Source organism: Rhipicephalus microplus, chromosome 7 (genome assembly GCF_043290135.1).
Source record: "Rhipicephalus microplus isolate Deutch F79 chromosome 7, USDA_Rmic, whole genome shotgun sequence".
In the NCBI taxonomy this organism is placed as follows: Eukaryota; Metazoa; Arthropoda; class Arachnida; order Ixodida; family Ixodidae; genus Rhipicephalus; species Rhipicephalus microplus.
This window is the reverse complement of record NC_134706.1, coordinates 20,346,774-20,370,690: the sequence shown is the minus strand read 5'-3', so window position 1 is coordinate 20,370,690 and position 23,917 is coordinate 20,346,774. Positions and strand designations below refer to the sequence as shown.

The following is a 23,917-nucleotide window of genomic DNA, read 5'->3' as shown; positions in this document are numbered from 1 at the left end:
AAAGAGCCAAAAAAAAAAAGCACTTTAAGAAGGCTTTTACAGCTTGGTGCATTCACTTATTACAATTGAAGTGACCAGTCACCACGAAAAACATAACGTATGTTGCCAAGAGCTTGTGTTTCATTAAACCTTGAAATCATTGCAGGATTAGGCATGATGCGATTGAGGTATACTAGAAAGCGTAGACCACGGTGTAAGAAAAACAATTTAGGTATGGACACTCTGCCCGACGGCACGTCCACATAACGTTCGGCTACGTTTTCTCGGCCCTCACGTTGCAGCACCACCCGCACAACTGCGGCCGGTGCATGTACTACAGAAGACGAGCTGTGTGCGCAGCGTCCGTAATGGCGTTGCACCATGAGAACTCAGCATTAGACATAACTTGTCAATATGCTTAATAGGGTGAGTTGGTGATATTTGATTGTTTTGAAATGAGAGCGCACTACTTAGACGCAGACAGAAAGACAAAGACAAGCGCTTGTCCCCGTCTTTCTGACAGCATTAGAAGTATAACATTTTTTTTTTCTGACACCATGCAGCCAATTGAGGCATTTGCCACATAGGGCATCTTTCGGTTGCAAAAAATGCAGCATGCATTTCTAGCTAGCTGCTAGCATGCCCAGTTAAAAAATGAAATATCACGAGGTGAAAAAAAAAAATTCACGTTCACCTCGTTCTGCTTAGTTTCTTAAGCCCCCATGTCACAGCGCCCCCCATAGAACTGCGGCGGTGAACATAATAAAGGTGAACATTATCCGGACGCGCTCTCCTTCGCAACCAACGGAGAATGTCCACACCTACATTATTTTTCTTACACTATAGCATAGATGGATTAAACAACTGGATAATACATGACGAAATAAACTACTATCTTTGTAACAGTCATATAGATGAACAGACACGTTGACAAAGATGAATAAAAACATACTACCACATCAGCCTAATTTTAGGACATGCCACATATTAAAACACCAATATCTAATTTTGTCCTGTTACAGGGATTTGCAAGGGCAAAACCTGATCCATCAATGACAGCTGCACACTCTTTAGCAGTTTCCCTTTTAACAATGTCATAAATCTGCAAAAACAAGTCAGTCATGCAAGAGATGGAATTTGCATTGACGAGAGCACATCTGTGCCCTCTTGGACGTACTTAACACTCCCCCATTCCAGTTGGTTGAAAACAGGATAAGTCTGAACAAAAGCTACACAAAAATGAAACGGAAGTGACTAGGCATGGCGCTGGTTGCTGACTAGCGTATGGAGTAAAAGATGGAACTAAAGAGCTCTTTGTATGTGCCACATCAGCTGACCTAAGTCGCCATGACCGACAAAAATGTGCATTCCCATAACTTTGCACATTAAACCGATGACGAGAAGTGTTCAGCTGAGTAAACGTATGAGGCGAAATTGGCACTCCCCTTCAGATGATTTGGCAGGAGAGGGTGCCCCCCCCCCCCCTGCTCCCCACACACCCCTTTCGTGCAGCCTATCTGGCTGTGCGCACATAACCACGGGCTAATAGCGATCCTTCTTGGGTAAATGTGCCACATCATGACAAAAGTGTTCCACAAATCCCACACATTCAAAAGGCTCGAGACAACTCTTTACTTCTATTTCAAGCGTGCCGTCTGGGCACCAGACCTTGGACCCCGCGTTTCCCGACACACGAGACGACTATAAACAAGACAGCTCAAAAGGCCACGCCAGCTGTCGCACGTCAGCGCTTTCAAAAGAAACACCCCTTTTCTGTAAGCAGCTGCATGTACGTGCAACAAGAAAAGAAAAACACTCGCTCCATCAGAGTGCCGTTAGAGAATGAGAAAACGACCGTGACTGCCTCGTGCTTGATGGCGTTCTCTCAATTTGCACTTGTGTGCCCATCTACTCACGTGTGCATTGCTGGTGATACAGTGCCTAGCAAACACCGACCAGTATGTTCTAGACACCATACTGAAGGTGTGCATATGTATACATGGCTGCCAATATATGTCACGTAAGGTAGCACGGATTTCAAAAGTTATGTTTAGGGCGAATTCTCCCAAAATCGAAATTGTTGCGATGTGTCACTGCTCCAGCACTTCAAGTGCGCCGTGATATACATATTACGTTTGATGCCTCATACGGTGCACAGAACTTGCATTCCAGATGGTCGAAATTTCCGGAGCCCTCCACTATGGCATCTCTCATAATAATATGGTGGTTTTGGGACGTCAAACCCCACATATCAATCAAATCATCAGAACTTGCAATGCTCTATGTAGTACAACACCCAATGGTCTCTGAGATTGTTAACATGCAAAATGGTATTGGATCTCCGAGGTCAACATGCACAAAATGCCCAAAATTAAGCTGCTACACAATGTCAACTCGCCAGCGCATCTTCAAATCTGCCAGCAGGAGTTTATCCAGAATTATGATGGGCGATTGTCACCAGAACACAGCACGTTTCTTCCAAGAAATATGTTTCAGAGTAGATTCTTTCTTCCTCTTTCTTCATTGGAGTGTAATGCCCTAGGCTGACGCAGTCACTTAACCTTTTGGAGAAGACAGTAAAAGGTCTTTCAAATGCCTCGCCGCAGTTTGGATGCCTAAAAAATCACTAAAACCATAAAAATGCATCTATTGGTCACTGTAATATCAGTATAGCATTATAAAGCAGTCCTTGTCAAAACTTTCGATGGGGGCGGCATTTACATATGAATTTATGGCACGTTGTTTAGAAGTTTGTGAGCTACACCCTGCTAGCGTTTCTCTATTTGGACACTGAAATTTAACACGGTATTGGCCATTGTGGTGTTTCGCATCAGGGTTCAATATTGTTCTTTTTTTTTATTGATCAAAATAAGCCACTTCTCTCAACACCCTGACTATTACCTACACGTGAGAGGTGCCAATATAGACAGCTGCCTTTTCGCGCTCATTCGCCATACTGTGAAATTCCATGATGGCAGCATTTTAATTGAATCAGAGAGGTCCCAGCAGATCTCTTGGCTAATCGGAGTTCACCAACCAGAAAGTTTGAGCATCCACAATAATGGCACACCCTCCACCGCCTTTATTTAACGAACAGTTACTATTCACAATAAAAATGCGGTCATTTAACGATTGGCCGAGCCTAAAGTGTGGAGCCCCGCCGCTCAAAGCAGCACATTTTGACAAAATTAGCTGTCTAGTTAGGTTAATTAAGACTTTCACATGTCTCCAAATGAGGTGATAAAAAAATATGATGTAGAGGCTTTCGCAAGGCATTACCAGCAGAAGTGTAACCATCGTTTGCTACTAGGGATATGCGCCTTCCTAGCGCATTATGTTAGTTTACATGGTTGTGATATGCTGGGGGTTATGTCACATACCAAAATATCTAGCAAACAGTTCTTTTCTCTTTTCAGGAGATTCGAAATATGCATTAATGACCAAGCAAGTGCTCTCCATCCCCTCTTGTTAGTTTTAAAACGATAGTAATTATACGGTCATACTCGACGTTTCTTTTTGTCATCGTCGTCATGCTCCATATAAAATCCAAAATAATCACACACCCTCGCACATCATACCCATTGGTAAAAGCGCACAAGCGGGGGCGATGAACATGGCTTAAGCAGAGATCAAACGAGCCAGCCCGTTTTTGTTGCACGGAGGGCCCATGCAGCAACTGTGATTATTTCTAAGGTCACAGTCGCGATTCCTGGCAAAGGGCATCAATGGTAGGCTCGTATATTCTTGGAAGTACTGCACTATTAACATGAACAGACTATGCGAAAAAAGCATCTCTCCCAAGAGCTGCCTCATTTTCTTACTCCAACATTTTTTAAATTTACGTGATACCCGATCCAAAAGAGTTCGCTGCCAGCCTTACAATACAATTTGCTGCAATTACATTTAATGCTTATCCCTTGAAATGAAACTTTTCTTTTTTTTTCAACCTTATCTCCGTTGCAGCAACAGTGCCTCATTTTCGTCGTGGAACTAGGTTTGCAGCAACAGTGCCTCATTTTCGATGTGGAACTAGGTTTGTTGGCGTCTTCTGTTGTCACAGTTTGTCATGTAATCACAGTCCATCATAAAAATGGGTATGCACCCCTATGGCTAAATCCCAATTAAAAATGTGTTCAACACACTTTAAGTGGCATCAATTCCATCAGCACTTTCTTAACATGCTGTTTTGAAATGCACATCTGTACACACAAGCACCCAAACAAATCTAGTGGCCTCGCAAATGTAAATTTAAATGCACCCAGCTCGCTCCAGTGAAAATGCTATCCTTGTCGAACCTTCAACCTTCAGATTCAGGGCCTTAATTCCACAGCCATTGAATTACCACAATGGATCCTACATCAGAAGAGCCTCGTTGTCGCAACAATGACGCCGGTCGCAACGCCATTCTCAAGCTCATACACTCGCTCGCTAAGAGTGAGGTTACCTATTTCAACCGTATATATCGCAGGTATATATAGCCTTTTAGTAAAAGACGTCTACGCCGTATATTAAAACAACGACAAATATGGCAGTTTGTAACTTTAGAGCGATTTGCTCGTGCCAAAACACTTGGTTTTTGATAAATATATAAATAAAAAGCAGATGAACCCTCCTTCACAGGGGTAGGGTTGGTGAATTTAGTATTAGGTGTCCTCACAAAAAGCAGTTGCAGGTGGATTGTGCATTAACAAATATTAATTTAAGAAGTACAAATTCATACCATACTTTTGAGGACTGCATTCACAAGAACACCGCGTCGAAATGATTTATTTTCCCCTCTTTCCCGCTAAAAATCCACGGCGTACTCATCATGCAGGTTGCTGTTGGACATGTAATAAAAACAAGTCTATCTGTTGATGTTGTGAGGTGGAGTGTTTTGGGAGCAATTGCGAAATGAACACTTTAAAATTGAAGCATGTTCTAGGCTGTAATGTAAATGAGTTCTGTGGAGACCCGCAAGGTGGTGGGAGGGTTAAGAAAGGGAAAGTAGACAACTGCTTGTCTTTAGCACGAAGCCACAAAGAAATCCGTGCGGATTTCACAGAAAGAAAAGCCTGTTAGTTGCCGAGAAATTTGACCTAGTTCAGGGATCGACCTTGATCGGCCTTTCCAGGGAGGTTGCTCTACTAATGGACCTTTCTCACGGGTGCCATCTGCGCAAGCGCAACGAAAACGCTTCAACGACGCCACCCCGAAGCATTTTTGGTGGCTCGTGGCCTCCGAAACCTGTGGGCGCACCATCTCGGAGAAGATAAGTGCAAAGGAATGCACAAGCTTCCACGCTGTCGCATTGACCAGAAAGCCACCAAATTCGCTTTTGGCTCTCGCCGTTAAGGGCGCTGTACCTGTAGTGAAAAAGGTCAATAGAGCTAACCAGGAAGCTAACGATTGGCAGCGCGAAGGTGAATTCATCAACAACTCGAATCACATGGGCACGAGTAATGCAGATGAGCTGTTCCTATGTTCTAGACTGTATTAGTGTGATTTCTCGGTCGAGCGCCTGGCTAAAAATTTTTTTCTTTTATGTGTGATTTACTGGCATGCATTATTTACAGGCAAAGACTACGAGACCAAAGTGATATGATACTAGTGAAATCTTCATGTCATAAAACACTTTCGTGTTAAAAAAAAGACCGCGAGACAAAGAATGGGATGGAGCCAGTTCTGCCTATATTTTTGAAATTTCACGTGTGACCACTGCCACGCGCAAATCAGCTGTACGCAATTGCGTCGGTCGATTGCGCTATGCATCAGCAAAAAGAAAGTAGTTAAAGAGGTACCGACACAAAAATTTTCCTAGACCGACTTATTTCCTCTGAAAACCTCGTTAGCTCAAGTGCACAAGGGTGCATTATTCGGAGGCGGTTTCAGAGCAGTTTACATGAATATTACGTTGACAACTCTTTAATGCTCCCTTTTTACAGTTGAAAAATCGGGGTGCAAACGCTGGCAAAAACCACGACCAACTCGTGATGCATGCAGTGGCTGTAGGTCGTTTACAACAAAAACAAGTTGGCGTTGATCTCGTGAGACGGGGCGTTTAGAGTGAAATTGCGCGACACGCACTCAAAAAAAAAAAAAATTGAAGTATGTTCTCAGCAATATTCGCCATTTATACTTTATAAATGATGTATGTGCGGCCAGGCAAACCTATCCCAGAAGTTATCTGACCTTCAAAGTTTTGTACTCCGTTGAGATGCACTACAGCCACCCAAATCTTTAGCGTACGCAGCAGCGTCTTTTCTGTGTGTCAGCGCCATGTGACGAAACCAAGTGAGAAAGAAGAAGACATTTTGTCGACACGTGCTTGCCTTCACCCGTTAGGTAATTTGGATAAATTTGAAGATTTCGAGCATTTAAGGTATTGCTGGAATAAACAGTGGTGTGTATCTCGCCAGTTGGAGGTCACTTATACAAGATTGCGCTGTACAGTTCCACAACTAAATTATTACCTTAACAAAGCTCGACACAAAGCGTCACCGCTGTGCATTTTTTTGGATCGAAATTGAAACATTTCTTTTTATTCTGTCGTCGTTATTCTTATCAGAGAAAAAGATTTTTAGTAGCCCTATTACAAAAGCTAGGAATACAAGTAAATCTACCAGTACTTTTATCACTTGGCGGCACTTCATTTGGTTACTGCCACAGGGATATATGCTCAACTGCGTTTGATTACAACAATGCAACTAAAAGATTACCGTGCTAGTGAACCCTAACCTTTTCCGATCTTTAGTTTATAATTCGTAGCGATGTCTGTCAGAAACAAGAGATGGTTTCACCGCTTGCTCAGCAAACACTTTTATTTATTGGCAGTATAATCTTTAAACTAATTTTTTTTTTCAGATTGGCTTTAATTTCATTTTAGTTTCATTTAAGTACCCTGCCACCAGGTTCTCGGCCCACCCCCCTCTGCGGGTGAGCGCCATCTATCTGAGGTCATCAGCATCAGTATTGCAACTTGATTCAGACACACGGCGCAGACGCACGATTGAGAACGCACCAAGCGTACTACCGATCGTAAAAGAGAAATTTAACGTCGGCTCACTCGACAGGGGGGACTGAGGAACTAATTTCGACACCTGTGAAACGATCTTGATACCTCTTTACATGCAGAGCACCGCCATTTGTTGTATTATCGGCACTACTTCTAACCTATAAGAGTAGACGCGCTCGACTACCTTGTAGTCGGCCTCTCAAAGCTGCGGGCATCATCTCAAGCAGCGGGTCGTTCTCGTTCTTCACGATGTTGTCCGAGTCGACGTGGACTTCAGAGACGACAATCTCGTCCTCTTGCATGCTTCGAAAGAGGTTTCGAGATAAACTAGTGCACAGAGTCAGCCTTTTCTTTTCGCCGTAGACGCCGCAAAGCCACCGCAAAGTTACACATGTGCGCCGCCATCAGCAAAACCAGCTAAGTAAAGCTGATTGTCGCGTGAAGTCTAGCACGTTGCAATTACGATTCTCGTATTTAAATAAACACCTAATTAACGCTAAATGTTTAACCTGAAATTACTAAACTAAATTGTGACATTTTAAATAATTATTTAATAATATTACCAAGTCTTTTTAACCCAGACATTGCACTTAAGTTGCAATTTGGACGTACGAAACTGTTTAATTTTCGCATTTTGTAGAGAGACCATAAACTACTGCATGTGACTGAATGCGCGCATCCAGCGCGGCGCGCTTTGTTTTTTGCGTGCTCTGCCAATCTCTGGGAGCAACAAATCTTATTAGACCGAACGTAGCCAGAAAAGTGAGCACCGTGGATGCTGTTCTAACCCAAGCGCACCTCCCTCTCAAATATGTTCAAACTTTGCGGCTAATCTAATCTCTTCAAATTTTGTTCGCATTTTATATAAATTCGTGCCGTCTCATCACGTGACCTCAATCGCACCAATGGCGCTTCAACACGAGTATGGCGACTCCCATAAATTGAGCATGCGCCGTGATGACGCGGTGGGTCGGGCTCTTCCCAAGTGCCACGTTCGTGTCGTGGCCTTCTTGTCTTGTCAACGTCGTGGTGGGTCGTTGAGGTGGTGCGGTGTGCGGAAAGCCGGTTCGTCTTTACAAACTCGTCGGACTCCGTTGTTTCTACGAAGACAAAAACATGATTTCTCTAAGGTTAATCGGTCTACTGTGCTGCTTAGCGGCGGTCAACTGCACCGACTACGAGACGGAAGATGGTGTGCTCATCCTCAAGCAGAGCAACTTCGAGCAGGGCATCAAGGACCACAAGCACGTCTTTGTCAAGTTCTGTGAGTATGACCAAGCTGCCGTCTCGTTCTAACTCGCCTGCTGGAACGTTTTTAACTACAGCCGTATCGAGAGAGCCGCACAGTCTAGCCGTGTCATCTTGAGATTACATGTAATGTAAACGGTGTTGACCGCCCAACAAGTTGGGGGAGAGTTCAAGGAAGTTAGGATGGCTCCTACAAGGACGGCTTGCGCTAAGCTTTTGTCACGCGTTGGTGTGAGTTCGCAGCTGGTGCGGCGTTTTACATTTTAAAAGAAGGGTAGTGGAGAGCTTTTCAGTCTTCTTGTTGCTTTTTTCTCGGCACTGAAACGCACGGTTGGTCTCTCCGCAGGCCACTTCAGTGCGTTGACCGGTACATGCCACGCGCCGTCACCAAATCTGCCCATAGCCTCCTATATTATAGGGGAGGCTATGATCTGCCGATGCGGAGTACCGCTGTTTCGTTCTTTATTATTTTTTTTTTGCTGTCCCGTTCGTTTCTTTTCCTTTCGAAAACCTTTCTTCGTGGGTGCATGGCAAGTCGCCATGGCCGCGAAAGCACTTTGAAGCCACTGGATCGGACGTGTGCCCAGAAAAAAAAAAAAAGTGCCCACGGCTTATCGCAGATTATTCGACTGCCACGCACTTTCTGACGATTGGTGGCTTATCTTTTTTTTTTTCTCCTCTTCACGCCGGATTTGGGCTTAAGCTGGGAGTACGAATTACTGCAAAAGCATTAGCCAGTTTATTTCCCGTGTCGTTCCGCATCAGTGTAATGACGTGTAGAACAGAAAAACAAGCCTTTCTTTTTTTTTCTTACCCCGTTCTCTCGGGGATTTAATTGAGTGTCCTTATGATGCACCGCTCGCCAGCTGTCACGCTTGCTTCGGATGTTGATGGATGCGGCACTTGCTATTTTAAACGTCAATCGGAAAGTCACTTCCAACGTGGCCTCCGTCGGCACACGCCGCTTGACTCTTTTTGCGCTCTATTCTTTCCACAACAATGTCAATGGAATTTTGCAGTGTTATCAGTATCGCTTGTCAGTTTGCCAACAGACCCAATTTCAATTTTGTTCGTGTGATGCTATAAAAAGAATTGAGTACCACCTGTCCTGTGGATATTTCTGCTGCAATCCGAATTTTATATGGATTTCGCGGAAAGGCTCCTTGGCAGTTGCAAAAAGTAGTCCTGGCCTGCCATACAGGACACGTTGAAATCGCGCCGTGTTGTCAAATTCTAAAAATCGCGCCATTTATCGGCCAATTGCAGTCTGTAGCGGCCCCTCTGAACCAATCGGAGTCGAAAACATGGGAGTTCGACCATGCTCCTGGCAGTCGTAGTAGACTCGTAGTAGCACTCCTAGTTTGGAGATTTCTAGACCTATCCATGCCTTTCAAGGTCTGTTCCTTTACAACATGAGCTGGCTAATCAGATGGTCAATATATCGCTCGGTGAGGCCTAATTGATAACCCTGACGTCGCATACAACTTCCAAGTTGATGTGCAAGCCCATACATGTGGCATTGCAAAATTGCTACAGCTGTAAAAAGGTTCCTTGAGATGGCACTACAAACATCTAGTTGGTTACAGCCCAAGAACTAGTAGTGTCACCCTTGGCCTTCTCATGCATAGATGATTGACTGGCAGGTTGAGATCTTGCAAGAGAAGCTTCTTGCTATTCTTGTGTGGTAACTGACTGTAGGTGTCTCACTCTTCCAAATTGTGAACAGTGGGAAGAATCGGTATGAGGGATTAATTTGTGCAAGATGAGCAAGTCTTCCGTGGCATTTCTTCAGTGCCCTCATTGTTTGCACTGTCTAGAATTGCTTGCAAGAGCATGCAGTCTTCACTTTCCATTTTCTTGGTTGAAAATCTTGCAAGTTGCCTTCATCCCCAGGGCTTCGTTGGAGGCCTGTACCCTGTGGTCGTGTCCTCTTCCATGGCCCTGGGACATTGCACTCTCCTTAGCCCAACAAGGAGGCATTAGTCGTAAACCGTGGCAGTGTTTCTGCGGGCTTAAGGAGGACATGACATGTACTGCTGTCGGGAACCCATTGATAGCGCAGTTGCTGTGTAGTGATTGTAGTAGGTACAGCTATGCGTACTGCCTACGCAGCTCACTTGAACCTAATGCACTTTTCTGAAGCGATAGCAGCATGGCACACGTCTTCTGCCCAGACCACTAATGGCTTCAAGGATTTAATGCATAGAGCAGCTTTGATAGCCTCTTGAGGGAATTGTGTGAGCAATATGTTACACCTCCCGAGCAACATGCAATAGTGGTAATGGGGAAGTCTATTACTGTCGACGTTGCTTACTCTTGGCATGTGTAATTTTACTGGAGAGCTCGCATATGTTCATTCCGCTGTGCTATTAGATAAATAGATGATATGATTTGTTACAAACTGTTAATTTTAAGGGTCTGAAGAACGGTTCTGTGCAGTGGAGGCATACTGAAGTGCATAGTTTAGTGTGTAGTCCTTCTAGTTGGGCTTTATCTTGACCTCTTTCTAGTCCCCTATATAACTGGGACTTCAGAGACGAGGGTTTTTCTTGTGATGCGATATGGGCTGCCGGTATTGCGAATTGTGTTGCAAAGATCGCGTCATATCGGTACATAGCGACGTGCTACTTTGTATTTGAGATGTTGCTTAGGGGGTTCTGTGAAGGCTAAATGCTTGGTCTCCCTCGCAGACTCCCCCTGGTGCGGCCACTGCAAGGCCATGGCGCCAGACTATGCGAAGGCAGCCAAGCAGCTTGAGGAGGAAGGCTCGGACATCAAGCTGGCCAAGGTTGACGCCACCGTCGAGAGCCAGCTCGCTGAGCAACACGACGTGCACGGCTACCCGACGCTCAAGTTCTTCCGTGACGGACAGCCACTCGAGTACAAGGGTGGCCGCACTGCTGAGGAGATGATCCGCTGGCTCAAGAAAAAGACTGGACCCTCGGCTCAGGCACTCGGCTCCGTGGACGAGGCCAAGACTTTTGTGGACAGTGCGGAGGTCGTCGTCGTGGGCTTCTTCAAGGACCAGGAGAGTGCGGAGGCGAAGGAGTTCCTCAAGGCCGCGGATGCCGTCGACCGCCACGCGTTTGCCATCACTTCCGATGACGCCATCTACAAGGAGCTTGGTGCCAACAAGGATGGAGTAATGCTCTTCAAGAAGGTCAGTGCTGCAGCACTTGTGGAGATTGGGGCCACACTATAGTTCGTACCACTTTCCACTGCATATCCGAATGAGGCGACTGTCGCCAGTCATTCAATGCAGTATAAGCTTGATTGTATTGCTTTTGAAGTCTAGATGCAGCAGGCGCTTGTTTATTGTGTACCTTCATCTCTGCAGCATATTGCCACGTTTACCGCTTCTCTACATTCTTTTTTTTTTTTTTTGGAGCGCCTTCTTTGCAGTATGCAGGCGTGCGAAATAAAAGAAACCTCATGGGCTCGTACATTGCCATAGTTTTTGAAACGTATTATGATTTCTTACGCACAGCCAAATGTACGCCACCCTCATCTGTAAAGGGCTCGCACTTCTGCATGCCTGTTCAAAATGTCATTCAAAAGCTAAAAATGATAGACGTTGTAAATTGTGCTCATTCTGTTTGTGTAGAGCCTTAGTTTTGCAGTGTGCTTTTAGCAGTTGTAGTTAATCTAATTGTCTGCACCTCCGAGTTAATGCATGTAGTCCTAATGGAGGTGGGAATAGCATATGTCGCTACTGAACTGAAATCTGCTATCGGCTGTAATAGCTGGCAATGTAAGTGGGATTTCATCTTCACTAGCAACAGGTTTGTTGCCAACTGTTTTGTGATCTTCAGCTTTATCACCATTGTTGGCCAGGTTTCAGTGCAAACAGTCTGTGAATGTATGTTTGCATCAAAATGGCTGTTGATGTTCTCTACTGGTCCTTGCAGTTTGACGAGGGCAAGAACACTCTAGACAAGGAAGTCACCTCCGAGAACATTCAGACATTTGTTCAGCTGAACAGCCTACCCCTGGTTGTGGAGTTCACGCACGAAGTGAGTATTTGTATTGCAAGTCGCCAGCCAACTCTAGCTAGTGTCAACTTCCTTGGCGTTAGCTGTTAGTGTTCGTACTGTTGTAGCAAGTGTTCTTGTCAAGAGGGAGGGCTGCTATTAAAAACATTCTGGTGGAGTGTGCATCTGTGCATGCATCGCAGAGCAACATGATTGCGTGGTAGTATTTTGTGACCGCAGGATATCGCCAGTCTTCCAAGCTCCAATCAGCATGCGTATGATTGCCTATCTGGGAATGCTAAAAATAAAGGCAGTCCCTCTGACATTAGGCTTGCTGTGCCTTCACTGATTTGCTCAGACTTGGCAAGCTGATAGTCTGTGCACGATTTGTGGTTTCTGATTGCCAGGTCTAGAATGCTTAATCCTTGTTCTATTCTTCAATGGCGTGTTCATAACACGAATGCCACATATGTCCAGAGTCGACCACATCGATAGTGAACTCTTCACTAGTATTCAAGCTGGTAAAACTGCAATGTTTATTCTGCCTCTCGGAAGATGCGTCTATTGGTACCATTATTGAATCGGATATAACAGACGCAATACAGTCGACTCTTGAGAATTTTCATGCTGATGGAACAAGTCCCTCTGTAATGATGTGTTTTGTTCAATTTTTCACCCCTGTTAATCTTTCGGTAAGCGAAACATACCTGTTGCAGTGATTTCCTGGTTAATTTGGTTTCTGTATTACTAAGTCAACTGCCGTAATTTTCTTAATTGTAGTAGAATCTTGATTTGTTTTTCACGGGGACTGGACAACTAAACTTATTGTCCAACTCGTATTAACCAATGACCTGTTTAAGAGAGCGTATATATTTTGTCGGGCAACTTTTATTCATCATTGTAGATGGTCGAAAGTTCTGCTGTGCTTTAGTAGTTTCAACGACAAGCACCTAATCTGCTGCACATGAGAGAGAGAGAGAGAAAGAGAGAGAGAAAAAAGCTGTACTTTGCTCGGTCACATCTGCATTCAGGACAAAGCTGCAAATTTCGTACTGGTGTGGCCATGCATGGGAGCAATCTATTTTAATCCTAAGCACCAATGCTGCTGTGGCCTCAAGGGCTCTGCAATGTGTATTTATGGTTTTGTTGAAACACCGTTCAAGCTAGTATACCGAAGAATGAAAATGAAATTTCTAGATATATTGCTCCAGACTCACTGTCGCAGTCACATTATCCAGTCTTGGGTGGAAAGGTGTAAGCAAACGAAAATGCAGTGTTATTTCATTCTTGCACAAGGTCTTCTGCAAACAAACGCATCGTATTAGTTGGAGTTCCACCTCGTTTAAACGTCGGCTTCTATCTGGTCTTGAATACAGAGGTGTTAATCTTGTCTGCGTTCGACTCTGCACACGTAATGATTTCTTGGACAAAACACTACTGTATGGAGACGGCCATGGTAAGCCATCTGGTTGTTCGTGTCATTTCAGAGCGCCCAGAACGTGTTCAGCGGCCAGATTCGTCAACACAACCTGCTTTTCCTCAGCAAGAAGAGCGCAGACTTCAAGGAAGTTCTGGAGAACTTTAGGGAGGCTGCTGCTGCCTTCAGGCACCAGGTGAGGCTTTAATCATGCTGTGCAGCGATGCCTAGTTTCAATACATCATGCCCAGATCAAAATCCCGCATCTTAAAGGGAGATGTGAGTCGAAAAATCGCGTTTTAGCGAAATTTCTCGTATTTCTTATTTTTATTGCATTGTAATCTTCAAACCTTCTTCTTTTATCTGTGAAAATTCGAACTACATTAACTAAACTACATTCGCACCGCAAAATGCAAAAAAATGTGTATGAAGGCATCGCGGTAGCTCAAAATTTCGTGAATTTGCGCCGATACTGGCCATCTTTGACTGCGCTCTGCTCCCCGTCGCAGTGTCGCCCGCCATCGCGATCGGTTGGGAAAGTTGCGTCCGGCCTTCTTCTTACAGCTCCGACGACCGCCAGTTTCATACGTGGGCAAAAAAAAAAATTAAAAAACGAGGCCTTTTTATCACGTGGTTTGAGCAGTTTGAAACGCGCGGCACCCTAAGCCACATCGCCATTGGCTACCGAGTCAGTCAGCTGTGTTGGTGGCGGCCATTGGCATTTGGTCCGTCTGCTTTTCTGCGCGTTTACGCATATTTCCGCGATGACAAGCCCGAAAAAGTGCCACGTGAGACCGCAGAAGTTTCGAACGAAGCACAAGTTCAAGGCAAGGCGGCGTAAAGCGCCCCGAACGACGGCGACGAACGAGAACGCGCCTACGTGTGCTAGGCCTGACGGCGGCATCGACGAGTGCGCAAGCGACAGTGGCTGCGATGAAGGGATTGACGCTGCGCTTTCTTTCGTCAGTGCTTCGGAAAAGAAGCTCGGCTTCTTCGAAAAAGACGAAAGGCAGCGCGATGAGGTTTGTGCAACGACTGTTTTGTGCGACACAATCTTGCCGACGGCACTTGTGGCAGGTGCGGCATGCCCTGCTTGCGGTATTCAAAAACTTGCCGTTCAGGAGCCGGCAGAAAAGCGCAAGGGACTTTCGTCGCTCCTAGAACTTCATTGCGAAAACAGCGAATGCTCAGCGACTGTTCTTTTGTGCTCCTATACTTCACTGCGCGTTACGGCGAACGCCAGCAGCCGAATGAGCCAACGGTACGACAGTGGGAGCTCCCGAGGTAGTTTCGCTGTAAATGTGAAGGCGGTGTTGGCTGCACGCGCTGTCGGCATTGGGCATGAGCAATTGTCGAGATTTTGCTCCATTATTGGACTCCCAAAGCCAATGCACCACAGAGGATTTTTTTCAATAGCAAAGAAGGTGCACACCACTGACATGGCAGCTGCGAGTGAAAACTTGCGCCGATCCAGAGAGTTGACGAAAGAAGTAGCAGGCGAAACTAATGTGGCTGTTATGTTCGACGGCACTTGGCAGAAGAGGGGCCACAAAAGCCACAACAGGATTGACGCAGTTATCTCCTTAGATACTGGCCTCTGCTTAGACTTCGAGGTCATATCAAATTACTGCCCGACATGCAGTAGGCACAAGGATATGGGTCCAGACAAGGAAGTGTGGCAGGCATTCCATGGCCCAGTCTGTGAAAAATATGCAGACTGTTCCTCCCATGCCATGGAAACGGAGGCTTCAATGCGCATTTGGCAGAGAACATTGACTTATGACACCCCACTGCATTTCATGACATTCTTGAGTGACGGTGACAGCAAAGCATATAGTGCAGTTGCAGAGTCAAGTCTATGGTGCTGTCAATATAGGAAAAGAAGACTGCACTAATCATGTGGCCAAGAGACTTGGCACCGCGCTACGGAAGCTGCATGTGCCATTACCACGAGGGCAGAAAATGAGAGCCAGCCATTCAGAAGCTCCACACATACTATCAGATTGCCATAACAAGCAACAGGGGCAGTGTACGGGATATGTACACTGCAGTATGGGCTTCGTACTTCCACTCATGCTCTACTGACTATGCTGGCAACCACAAGTTTTGCCCTGCAGGAACAGTCGTGGTGCAAACATCAACGCGCTGAAGCACTTGGTGAACCTGCACCACGCCACACACCTCTCCTGACAAAAGCACAGGGATTGGCTTTTTTGCCCATTTATAATCCGCTAACGGATGAGAAGCTCCTTGCTCGATGCATCAAAGGGAAAACCCAGAACGCATCGGAATCCCTGAACAGCAAAATTTGGCTACTTTGCCCCAAGACTAAGTTTGTCTCCCGAACGGTTGTCGAGACTGACGCAGCTATGGCAATTCTGTGGTTCAAAAAGGGTCATGCTACTTTTGAGCACATTCTGGAAGAGCTCAACATACTGCCATCTAGAGATCTAGTTACTTTCAGTGATTCCCGCGATGCGAGGCGCATCAACAGAATGTCCGAGCGTCTGACAGCAGAAGCAAGGGCCCACTGTCGTCGTGGAGTGAAAAGGGCACGGCTAGAAGAGAGTGCTCGCAAATGCCGGGAGGGCACAATTTATGCTGCAGGACAGTTCTAGTAACTTGCAGTGCTTTTCAAAGTTCTGTTGAACATTATAGCCAAAGATTATGCATTTCTAACAACTCTGTCATAAAAAAAAAAAAAAGGTTTCAAACTTTCAAATGCGTTTTTCTCCTTTTGCAGTTTTGTGTGATCTGTGCTTCTTATACACGCTAGTTCGTATACTTAGAATTATCATACCTCTATAAAATTTTGCACATAGCATGATGAAGGCCCATAGAGTGCAAGTATCTATTCAGATTGTCAGTACTGCTTGATTATGTTATTCAAAAATTGCATAACATTGAAAGCCCTTGGCAACTAGAGCCATAGCAAATTTTTCTATTTTATTATTGTATTTCACCTTTTTACACACAAAATTTATATAGTTTTTTGCACTCTACAGTTCCAAAGGATCATAGTCAGCTCTATCTGCATGCTTTATCTCAAATTCTTATAGGTCAGAATTGTTGCATAACAATGGCCATAATTTTGCAGTATCTGACCTGTAGAAACAAAACCAAGCAATCTACATGAAAATGACATATTTGAAAAGAGGACAAAAACTCTATTAGCATGCCAATTTGTGTAAAATTCAGACTCTTATTAAAGAAAATCGTTTTTCGAGTAGCATCTCCCCTTAAATCCCAGATTCGATGAAGAGCATATCCGGCTTTAGGAAGGTGTTCTTGTCTGCCAGCAGAATTTTATTACTTTCCCAGCTTTCACATCTTTGTGTTGATATCAAACATGTCCTGTCACATGAGCTTTTTAGAACATTAAAAAATATTGTAGCAGTTTATAATCAAAATCTTGCTACAAACAATACAACACAAACATACGACTATCATCTAGCATGAAAATTAGACAACTAAACACCTTAGAACAAAAGGAATGCAGTGTTGAATAAAGCGAGCGGTCAACCTGGTGTTTTGTAGCTTCTCAAACTATTTTAATTGGCTCGCATTTCTACTCGTGTGTCATCGCAATCGGTCCTAGTTAAACGCTGTGTCGCCGGTAATGTTGTCCAGCAATCGACTACCCTTGTTTGCAGACTCATTCTCTCTTCATGTGCTTGCCGTTCTACATTGCTCCAATGCTTGCCGACTTCTCTCTCCACGGGGCAGGTTCTGTTTGTGACCATTGACGTTGATGACGAGGACCACGAGCGCATCCTCGAGTTCTTTGGCCTCAAGAAGGACCAGGTGCCGGCCCTGCGTTTCATCAAGCTCGAGGGTGACATGACTCGCTTCAAGCCCGAGACGGACTCGCTCAAGGCAGAGGACATCAAGACCTTCGTCCAGGGCGTGCTGGACGGCACCATCAAGCAAAGCCTGCTGTCCCAGGACCTCCCCGACGACTGGGACAAGCACCCCGTCAAGGTGGTCGTGCAGAAGAACTTTGACGAGGTTGTCTTCGACAAGACCAAGGACGTCCTGGTGGAGTTCTACGCCCCGTGGTGCGGACACTGCAAGCAGCTGGCGCCCATCTACGACGAGCTGGCCGAGAAGTACAAGGACCGCAAGGATGTGCTCATCGTCAAGATGGACGCCACAGCAAATGAGCTCGAGCACACCAAGGTCGACAGCTTCCCGACCATCAAGCTTTACAAGAAAGAAACAAATGCGGTGAGTTTGTGCACTTCTAGAAGTCTGTAAAGATCTGTAGTCCGTTATGTCTCAAGCAAAGATGTCAAGTCTGTAGTTCCAACCTAAGTGCTGCCTCCACCCACGGCCATCCCTTTCCCAGAAGATTAGCACAAATGCTCCATATAGAAGTGCTTACTTATAGCGGTTGCATCAAGCACTTCTTTGATGTTTTGAGTAGTCGACTTTTCCATGCATACATGTTGGTGTCTTTGCTTTAGGTCTGAAACTCAACCATCCTGTAAATTTCATTGAAGCCTTTACGTTGCCATAGGAAGTGGTTGTGGTTCGAGCGGAAACCCCCAGGCGGGGCTGTCGTTCACAGGTGAAGCGCCGCCACTGGGCATTTTAGATACGAAGCATCTCTTGCTCGGACCCATCTCCTGCGAGGTCTGCAATGTCCTCACTCGCACTACGCATGCGCAACTCTTCTCCTTGCCTGTCTCAAACTGTTACTCTCTCCACTTCCACCAACCGCCACCTGCTTGCGGTTGCTTTCCCCTCTCTGGATATCCCTCCTAGCAGTGTATCCATTAGGGGTGGATTCCCCCAATGGGGGTATCCGCCCCCATTGCGCATGGGTATCTCTTCCCTTCTCTCCTCTCTTGCTCCCCCCTCTTGCAATGCAGACGCAAGGAGTGTCTGTTAGCCTGCGCTTGCTCCCCCCTTTCCTTTAGGCATTCCTCCCCGCAGTGTTTACACGGCCATTGCGCATGCGTGTCCCCTCTTCCTCTCTCGCCTTGCAACGCCGACACTGGGAACATCTGTTACAGTTCACTGATTGAAACGGGCTGGTTCCGATGCACAATCGTTCACTGGCCGCCCCACATCTTGACCTCCAAGGTTCCCCTGGTGGGCGATTTCTCGTGTCTGTTTTTGAAACGATAACTTGCAGCGTGCTTGCAAGTGGACTGAGGTCTCTGTAACCAATCAGTCTTCAATCCCTCATTGCCCAATAGCAGTGATTGGCATGTTTCAGTAGGAAACACCGGTCCATCACTGCGCGCATTGCACCTCCCCAAGTTTCTCTGCTGCGCAATGCCTCGATGAGTCCCAGCGTCAACGCCGCCGCGAGTGGATGCGTTGGCGCCCACTGCTTCGCATCTGCACGTGCCTCCCTTTTGCGGGAGACAGCATATTTTTTTTTCTTGAGTTCTGTGTACAAGGCCAGTGTAAGGTTTCTCTCATTTCAACTGACTGCAACAACTTTAGCTAATGAATGTTGGATACGAAGTAAAGTTACAAGGCGCCCATGGTGTGTGTATTTTTCCTTGGGAATATATTTGAAAAGTTTCGTAAACTGCCTCATGCAAGCTATGGTGTCGAAGGTGCACATTTCGCACTTAGACAGGTTCTGGCAAGCAAGTTAACGATAAACCGGCCAGATGACACTAATTTGTTGATGCATTATTTTCATGTCTTGGCAGTTTATTGTGATTTTTTTTTCTGCAAGTGTGTGGCATAGGCATTACACTTGTCCTTGTTACTGTGACTTATTAATGCGACTTATGTGCTAGCCATCAATCGGTCAGTCAAAGCTTTTTATTTCTTTCCTTTGAAAAGAAAGGTGGGACTAAATGCAGGATGAAAGATCGCTATTCTGTGAATCCTAGCTTGCTTTCTTCATTTGGGATGTCAAGAGCACAAAAATCTAAAAACATAAGGTTTGTTTCTGGTTGGGGCATTGTGCTGCTAAGCTGATAGTCGTGGGTTCGAACCCTGTCGAGGTGTACGAATTTCGCGTTCTTGTGAGGTTTCATTGCCATAAATGCTAAAAGGCTCGAGTTTCCGTCTTTTGCAAGCTTTGGGAAAGTGATGACATTTAAGACGGTAGAGACTTTATCTTGAAAGACTTTTTCCATTCTCGCCTTAATACTGCAAGTGAGGTCGTTCATTGAAAACGAAGTAACCGGACAGTGGGCCGTCGGTCAAAATGTTGCATTGACTCCGTAAAGTGCACGGAGTTCTTTCCGACATAGGTCGCGCTGTATGAACATGTCTAAAGATCGAACGCCCACTGATGCTCGTCAATCTTCCCGCTGTCTCGAAGGTATTCAACGTAGTTCAAGGATGCATTCTGCAAAAGGGTACTCGCATTTTTCTCGCTCAGAATTTCGCTGCAATTCTTTGGCAATAGAACTGTAAACACAAGCTTCCGCATAATGCTTGCAAATAGCTTCTCGTCAATGTTTGCATGTGAAATAGGACCTGCTCTTTTGCTTTAAACTCGGACCCAACTAGAATTTATGTCCACTTCAAGCATGACGGGCTGTAATTAGTTGGGTGGACATGCAGCGCAGAGAAGTGCACTTCTTGATGGAACAATATTTTAGAGTTTGACCATGTTTTTTTCACTGCACAGTCGTAGTTTAGTGTTGGCATGATGGCTGGGCTTCGAAGAATAGCGTTGCTGTGCCGGAAACATTCATTGCCTCCAGCTTGTTTTAGTTCAGAGGGATAGTTTGTGTCCAAGCTGGGAGAGTGGCATCTCCTGGTGACGATGAATACATTAAAAGAAAAATGTGAACGGAAAGAACACTGAATGCTTGCCCATGTTTCTGCATGCAGTGGTCATTAGTACTTTCAGTCGCACTAAGTTATAATTATGAGCTACACACCAAAGCGAACGTCACCTTGTTCACACCGCAAATGACAAGTAGTCTTATTGGTCGTCGACGCTACCTGAAGGCAAATGGAAGCCATATTACAGTCGCTTACTTCAAATAAAGTAGATTTGTCTACATGAATGTTCATTCCGCTCGAAGTGGGCATCCGAAACCGCCGCCATGTTTTATGTACAGTTTCTGCAGAATAGCGTGCGTGTGGTGAACTCCACAGTTCGTTTAGCGTACTGCGCATTCGCGTCTAGATTGTGTTATTTCGCTACGCCTGCTAAACTGCCTACTGACTTGATTGCGTTCTTTCTGTTCTCCTGTGCAGGTTGTGCAGTACAATGGCGAGCGAACACTCGAGGGACTCTCCAAGTTCATCGACACCAACGGAGAATATGGCCAGGCACCTCCTGAGGAAGTACGTTACTTTTCCCATTTTAAAACTTGTTTTATTTACATTGCAATACAATTAATCTCATTGGGGGAGGGATTTTGACAAGAGTGGGTTGGAATAGTCCAGACATAGTGTCTCATTTTCGGTTAACCTTGAACTACTGTATACCAGTATGAATAAATAACAATGGACCTATATTAAGCTGGGGAACTTGTCTCTTTCAACGGAAGTTTCGTTTGCCGACAAGCAAACAATGGCACAGAATTCAAGTATGAAATCGGTCGTTCAAGTCGGGAATGGCACATTTCCATTTCGGCAGTAATTCGGTTCAAAAAGTTCTAGTTTGCTAGTAGCTACGTGTGGGTCAATGTTCTGTTCAACTTCGGAATGAAGATTTATCGGGAACGGGGAGAGAAGGCCACAAGGCGCAAAAGAGGCGATGCAGAGTCCATTGGAGTTCTCGTCAACTGCACACTTGTACCTCGCAACAAACAAAACCAAGCTTATTGTATCCCGAAATTTGTTTCAAGTGTGTAATCGTAATGCTGTATTAATTGTTAGTTTGTTCATTATATCGAGGTTTGAGTTCTATGCCTTGTTTCTTTTGAATGTCTGTGAATATTTTGTGTTCGGACTGGTGTTTTTTCTCAACCACATTATTCGATTTGCAGGTTGAAGAGGAAGAAGAGGAGGAGGAAGACAAGGACGACAAGAAGAGGGACGAGCTTTGAGCGAACAAGCTTGGCCTGCCACCACCACCCAACCTTTTTCATCCTTCACATCGCGCCCACCCTTGTTTTCTATTTCCTCAACGCTGTTTCATCTTTGCTTAATTTTAAGAGGATGTGCTGCTTCAAAAAGAAGATGCAAGCCTTTTTATTTTAAGTCTCGCATTGCAAATTCTTGTTTTTTTAATGCATTTGTCGGGTTCAATTTCGTGAAACTAAGGATTCTTTAAATTCCATCGCTTGTATATTTATTATGAATTTCAAGTAAGCAGTTATCGGGGCTTCTACACTCTTGCGGAAAAATGCAGAACCCGGACACCCCGGGTTCTGCATTTTTTACATTACTAGCAAGTTTACATTCACGCTTAATGCAAAGGAATAGAGGTTGAAAATTTTTTTTATTGTAAATGTACAGGCTGGAAGGCCTACTTTTCCACTTCATGTTGCCGTAGTTTATCTAGAAATATTTTCAAGTAGCACCTCCTCTTATTCTTCCTCACATGTTCATTCATTTCAAGCCCCGCATTGTGCAATTGTTGTACCGTTTGCTCCAGCCATCTCCCAAGTTTCTGTTTTTTTTTATTATTATTCTACGTACCTTCAACGCTGATAAGTTTTTTTTTCTTTTATCCCCACGTTCTCCGATCTCTGTTTGCGGTCGACCAAGTGTGCAGGCAGACAAGGACGGAAATAGTTGCTTTCGAGACTTGTCATCAATGAGACTTGCTGTTAATGTAAGGAAGAACGCCGTGGAAAACGTCCAATGTGTGCTTCCCGTCTTGTCTTGAAGCCGAGACAAGCCGCACCACGGTCTTCGGCTTTTGCCTCTCGACCCTTGTTTGCTGGTCGAGCTAGCGTGGAGTGTTGTGGCTTTTGCAAGAAGAGAAAAAAAAGAAAAAAAAATCTTCCCTGTTCCCGTTTTGCTTTTCTAACTGCATCAAAGACCTTGTAGCGATGTTGTAGAGTTTTTTTGTTTTTTTAAGAGGGACCACTCTCGTGATATGGGCTCGCAGCTCTCGACTGTGGCACATGTGTGCAATTTACTGTTTTTCGAAGAGGTCTCAAAAAAAATTATCCCTACCACTACGTATTTATTTGTACTACACTTGTAAAGTTTCAGTTGCTCCATTCTTGATTTACCTCATATTTTTTATTCTGTACTTGTCTTCATTGCGCTGTTGTGGACTGTTAAAGCGGGATTGTAGTAAGGTTTCTTTCGGAGGGTGTCACCTGCCTATTGCGGTGGCCTGTTTTCTTTTTCTTGCAAGAATGCGTGTGCGTATGATGAGCGTATGAATCGTTTGTCTATAGCAAGAGAAAAACAGAGGCATGGCTGTGGTTGCGCGCACAATCATCTGCTGGGCATTTACCACTCGTCTTAAGAACTCTCAGAGGAATGTGCGTTGCGTTGCTGCTAAAATATCCAAAATAAAAAAAGTTTCTCAACTCTCGTGTCTTGTCTTTCGATCTTCTTCACATGTACTTGTGGCCACTTCGCAATAACAAACTTGGCTGTTGCTAAAAGAAGTACAGACATAAATTTTGATTACTTTCTGGTTGTGTTAAAAAAATTGGGGCACCACTAAGTTGAAACTGAAGAGCCAGTTTGCACTCCGACATGCGGTTCGGCCACTTACTAGGCACGTTTAGTCGAGTGTCGCACTTGGCCATGCGCAGATGTAGCGTTTGGACTATGCTGGAAAATGCGTAGATTTTACTTTTTAAAAGATCGCATCATAAAGACTCTGTCAGTTGAGTGCAAAACTATGGTGAAACTGAGTGCAACTCCGCTCGATCGACTTTGAAAGTGGAACAAAAAAAAAATGCGTTCTCTCTTGAGAGTGTCTTGTATCTTCAACCATGACCTCCACGGTGCTGTGATGTTCTGTTGTTGGAACTAATTGTGGAGGCCTCGCTGTAGCTGTGCTGCTGTTGCAAACTACGCAGCATACCTAGCATGGCACTGCTGCGTCAGCTTGGCTTCTCAAGAAGTCCGGCAACTGCAGCATCTTTTTTTTTTTTAACTACAAAGTGCTATTTTCATTCACTTCCGAGAACGCTCGCATCGTTTTCGTACTCGGCAGGGATCAAACTGTCCTAACATCATCGAAAGCCATTTTTATAGAGCGCTGCAATCACCTTTTAATGTAATATGACTGGGATATTACCCGTTTTATTGTGTGTTTGTAAACGATGAACGTTAATTTCGGTGCATTGCCAAGCAAAGGAAGGTATTTTAATTGCCAGGGTTCAATCCTCAATCAAACTTGCAAGTTTTTGATTTACTTAATTTGCATCTTTCTCGACTGCATCATTCTCTGCGCTTCTT

At 44.9% G+C, this 23,917-nt stretch overlaps 2 protein-coding genes across 3 annotated transcripts in view; one reads left to right on the top strand and one right to left on the bottom strand.

The window, feature by feature from the left end:
- Positions 1–7,403, bottom strand: part of LOC119179959 (methyltransferase-like protein 22) — a 34,800-nt gene extending 27,397 nt beyond the window's left edge. The window contains exon 1 of one of the 2 annotated variants that reach the window (XM_075868802.1): positions 7,158–7,403. In XM_075868802.1, coding sequence (XP_075724917.1) covers positions 7,158–7,275 — 118 coding nt within the window. In that variant the 5' untranslated portion in view covers positions 7,276–7,403. The remainder of the gene's footprint in view (positions 1–7,157) is intronic. The other variant, XM_037431083.2, reaches the window with a different exon arrangement.
- Positions 7,404–7,938: 535 nt separating this feature from the next.
- Pdi (protein disulfide isomerase) lies at positions 7,939–23,034 on the top strand. Its single transcript, XM_037431082.2, has 7 exons — positions 7,939–8,237; positions 10,912–11,381; positions 12,130–12,234; positions 13,680–13,805; positions 17,336–17,836; positions 20,795–20,884; positions 21,532–23,034. Exons 1-7 carry the CDS (start codon positions 8,090–8,092, stop codon positions 21,589–21,591), a joined length of 1,500 nt encoding a protein of 499 aa, XP_037286979.2. The 5' UTR covers positions 7,939–8,089; the 3' UTR covers positions 21,592–23,034.
- Positions 23,035–23,917: the final 883 nt, after the last annotated feature.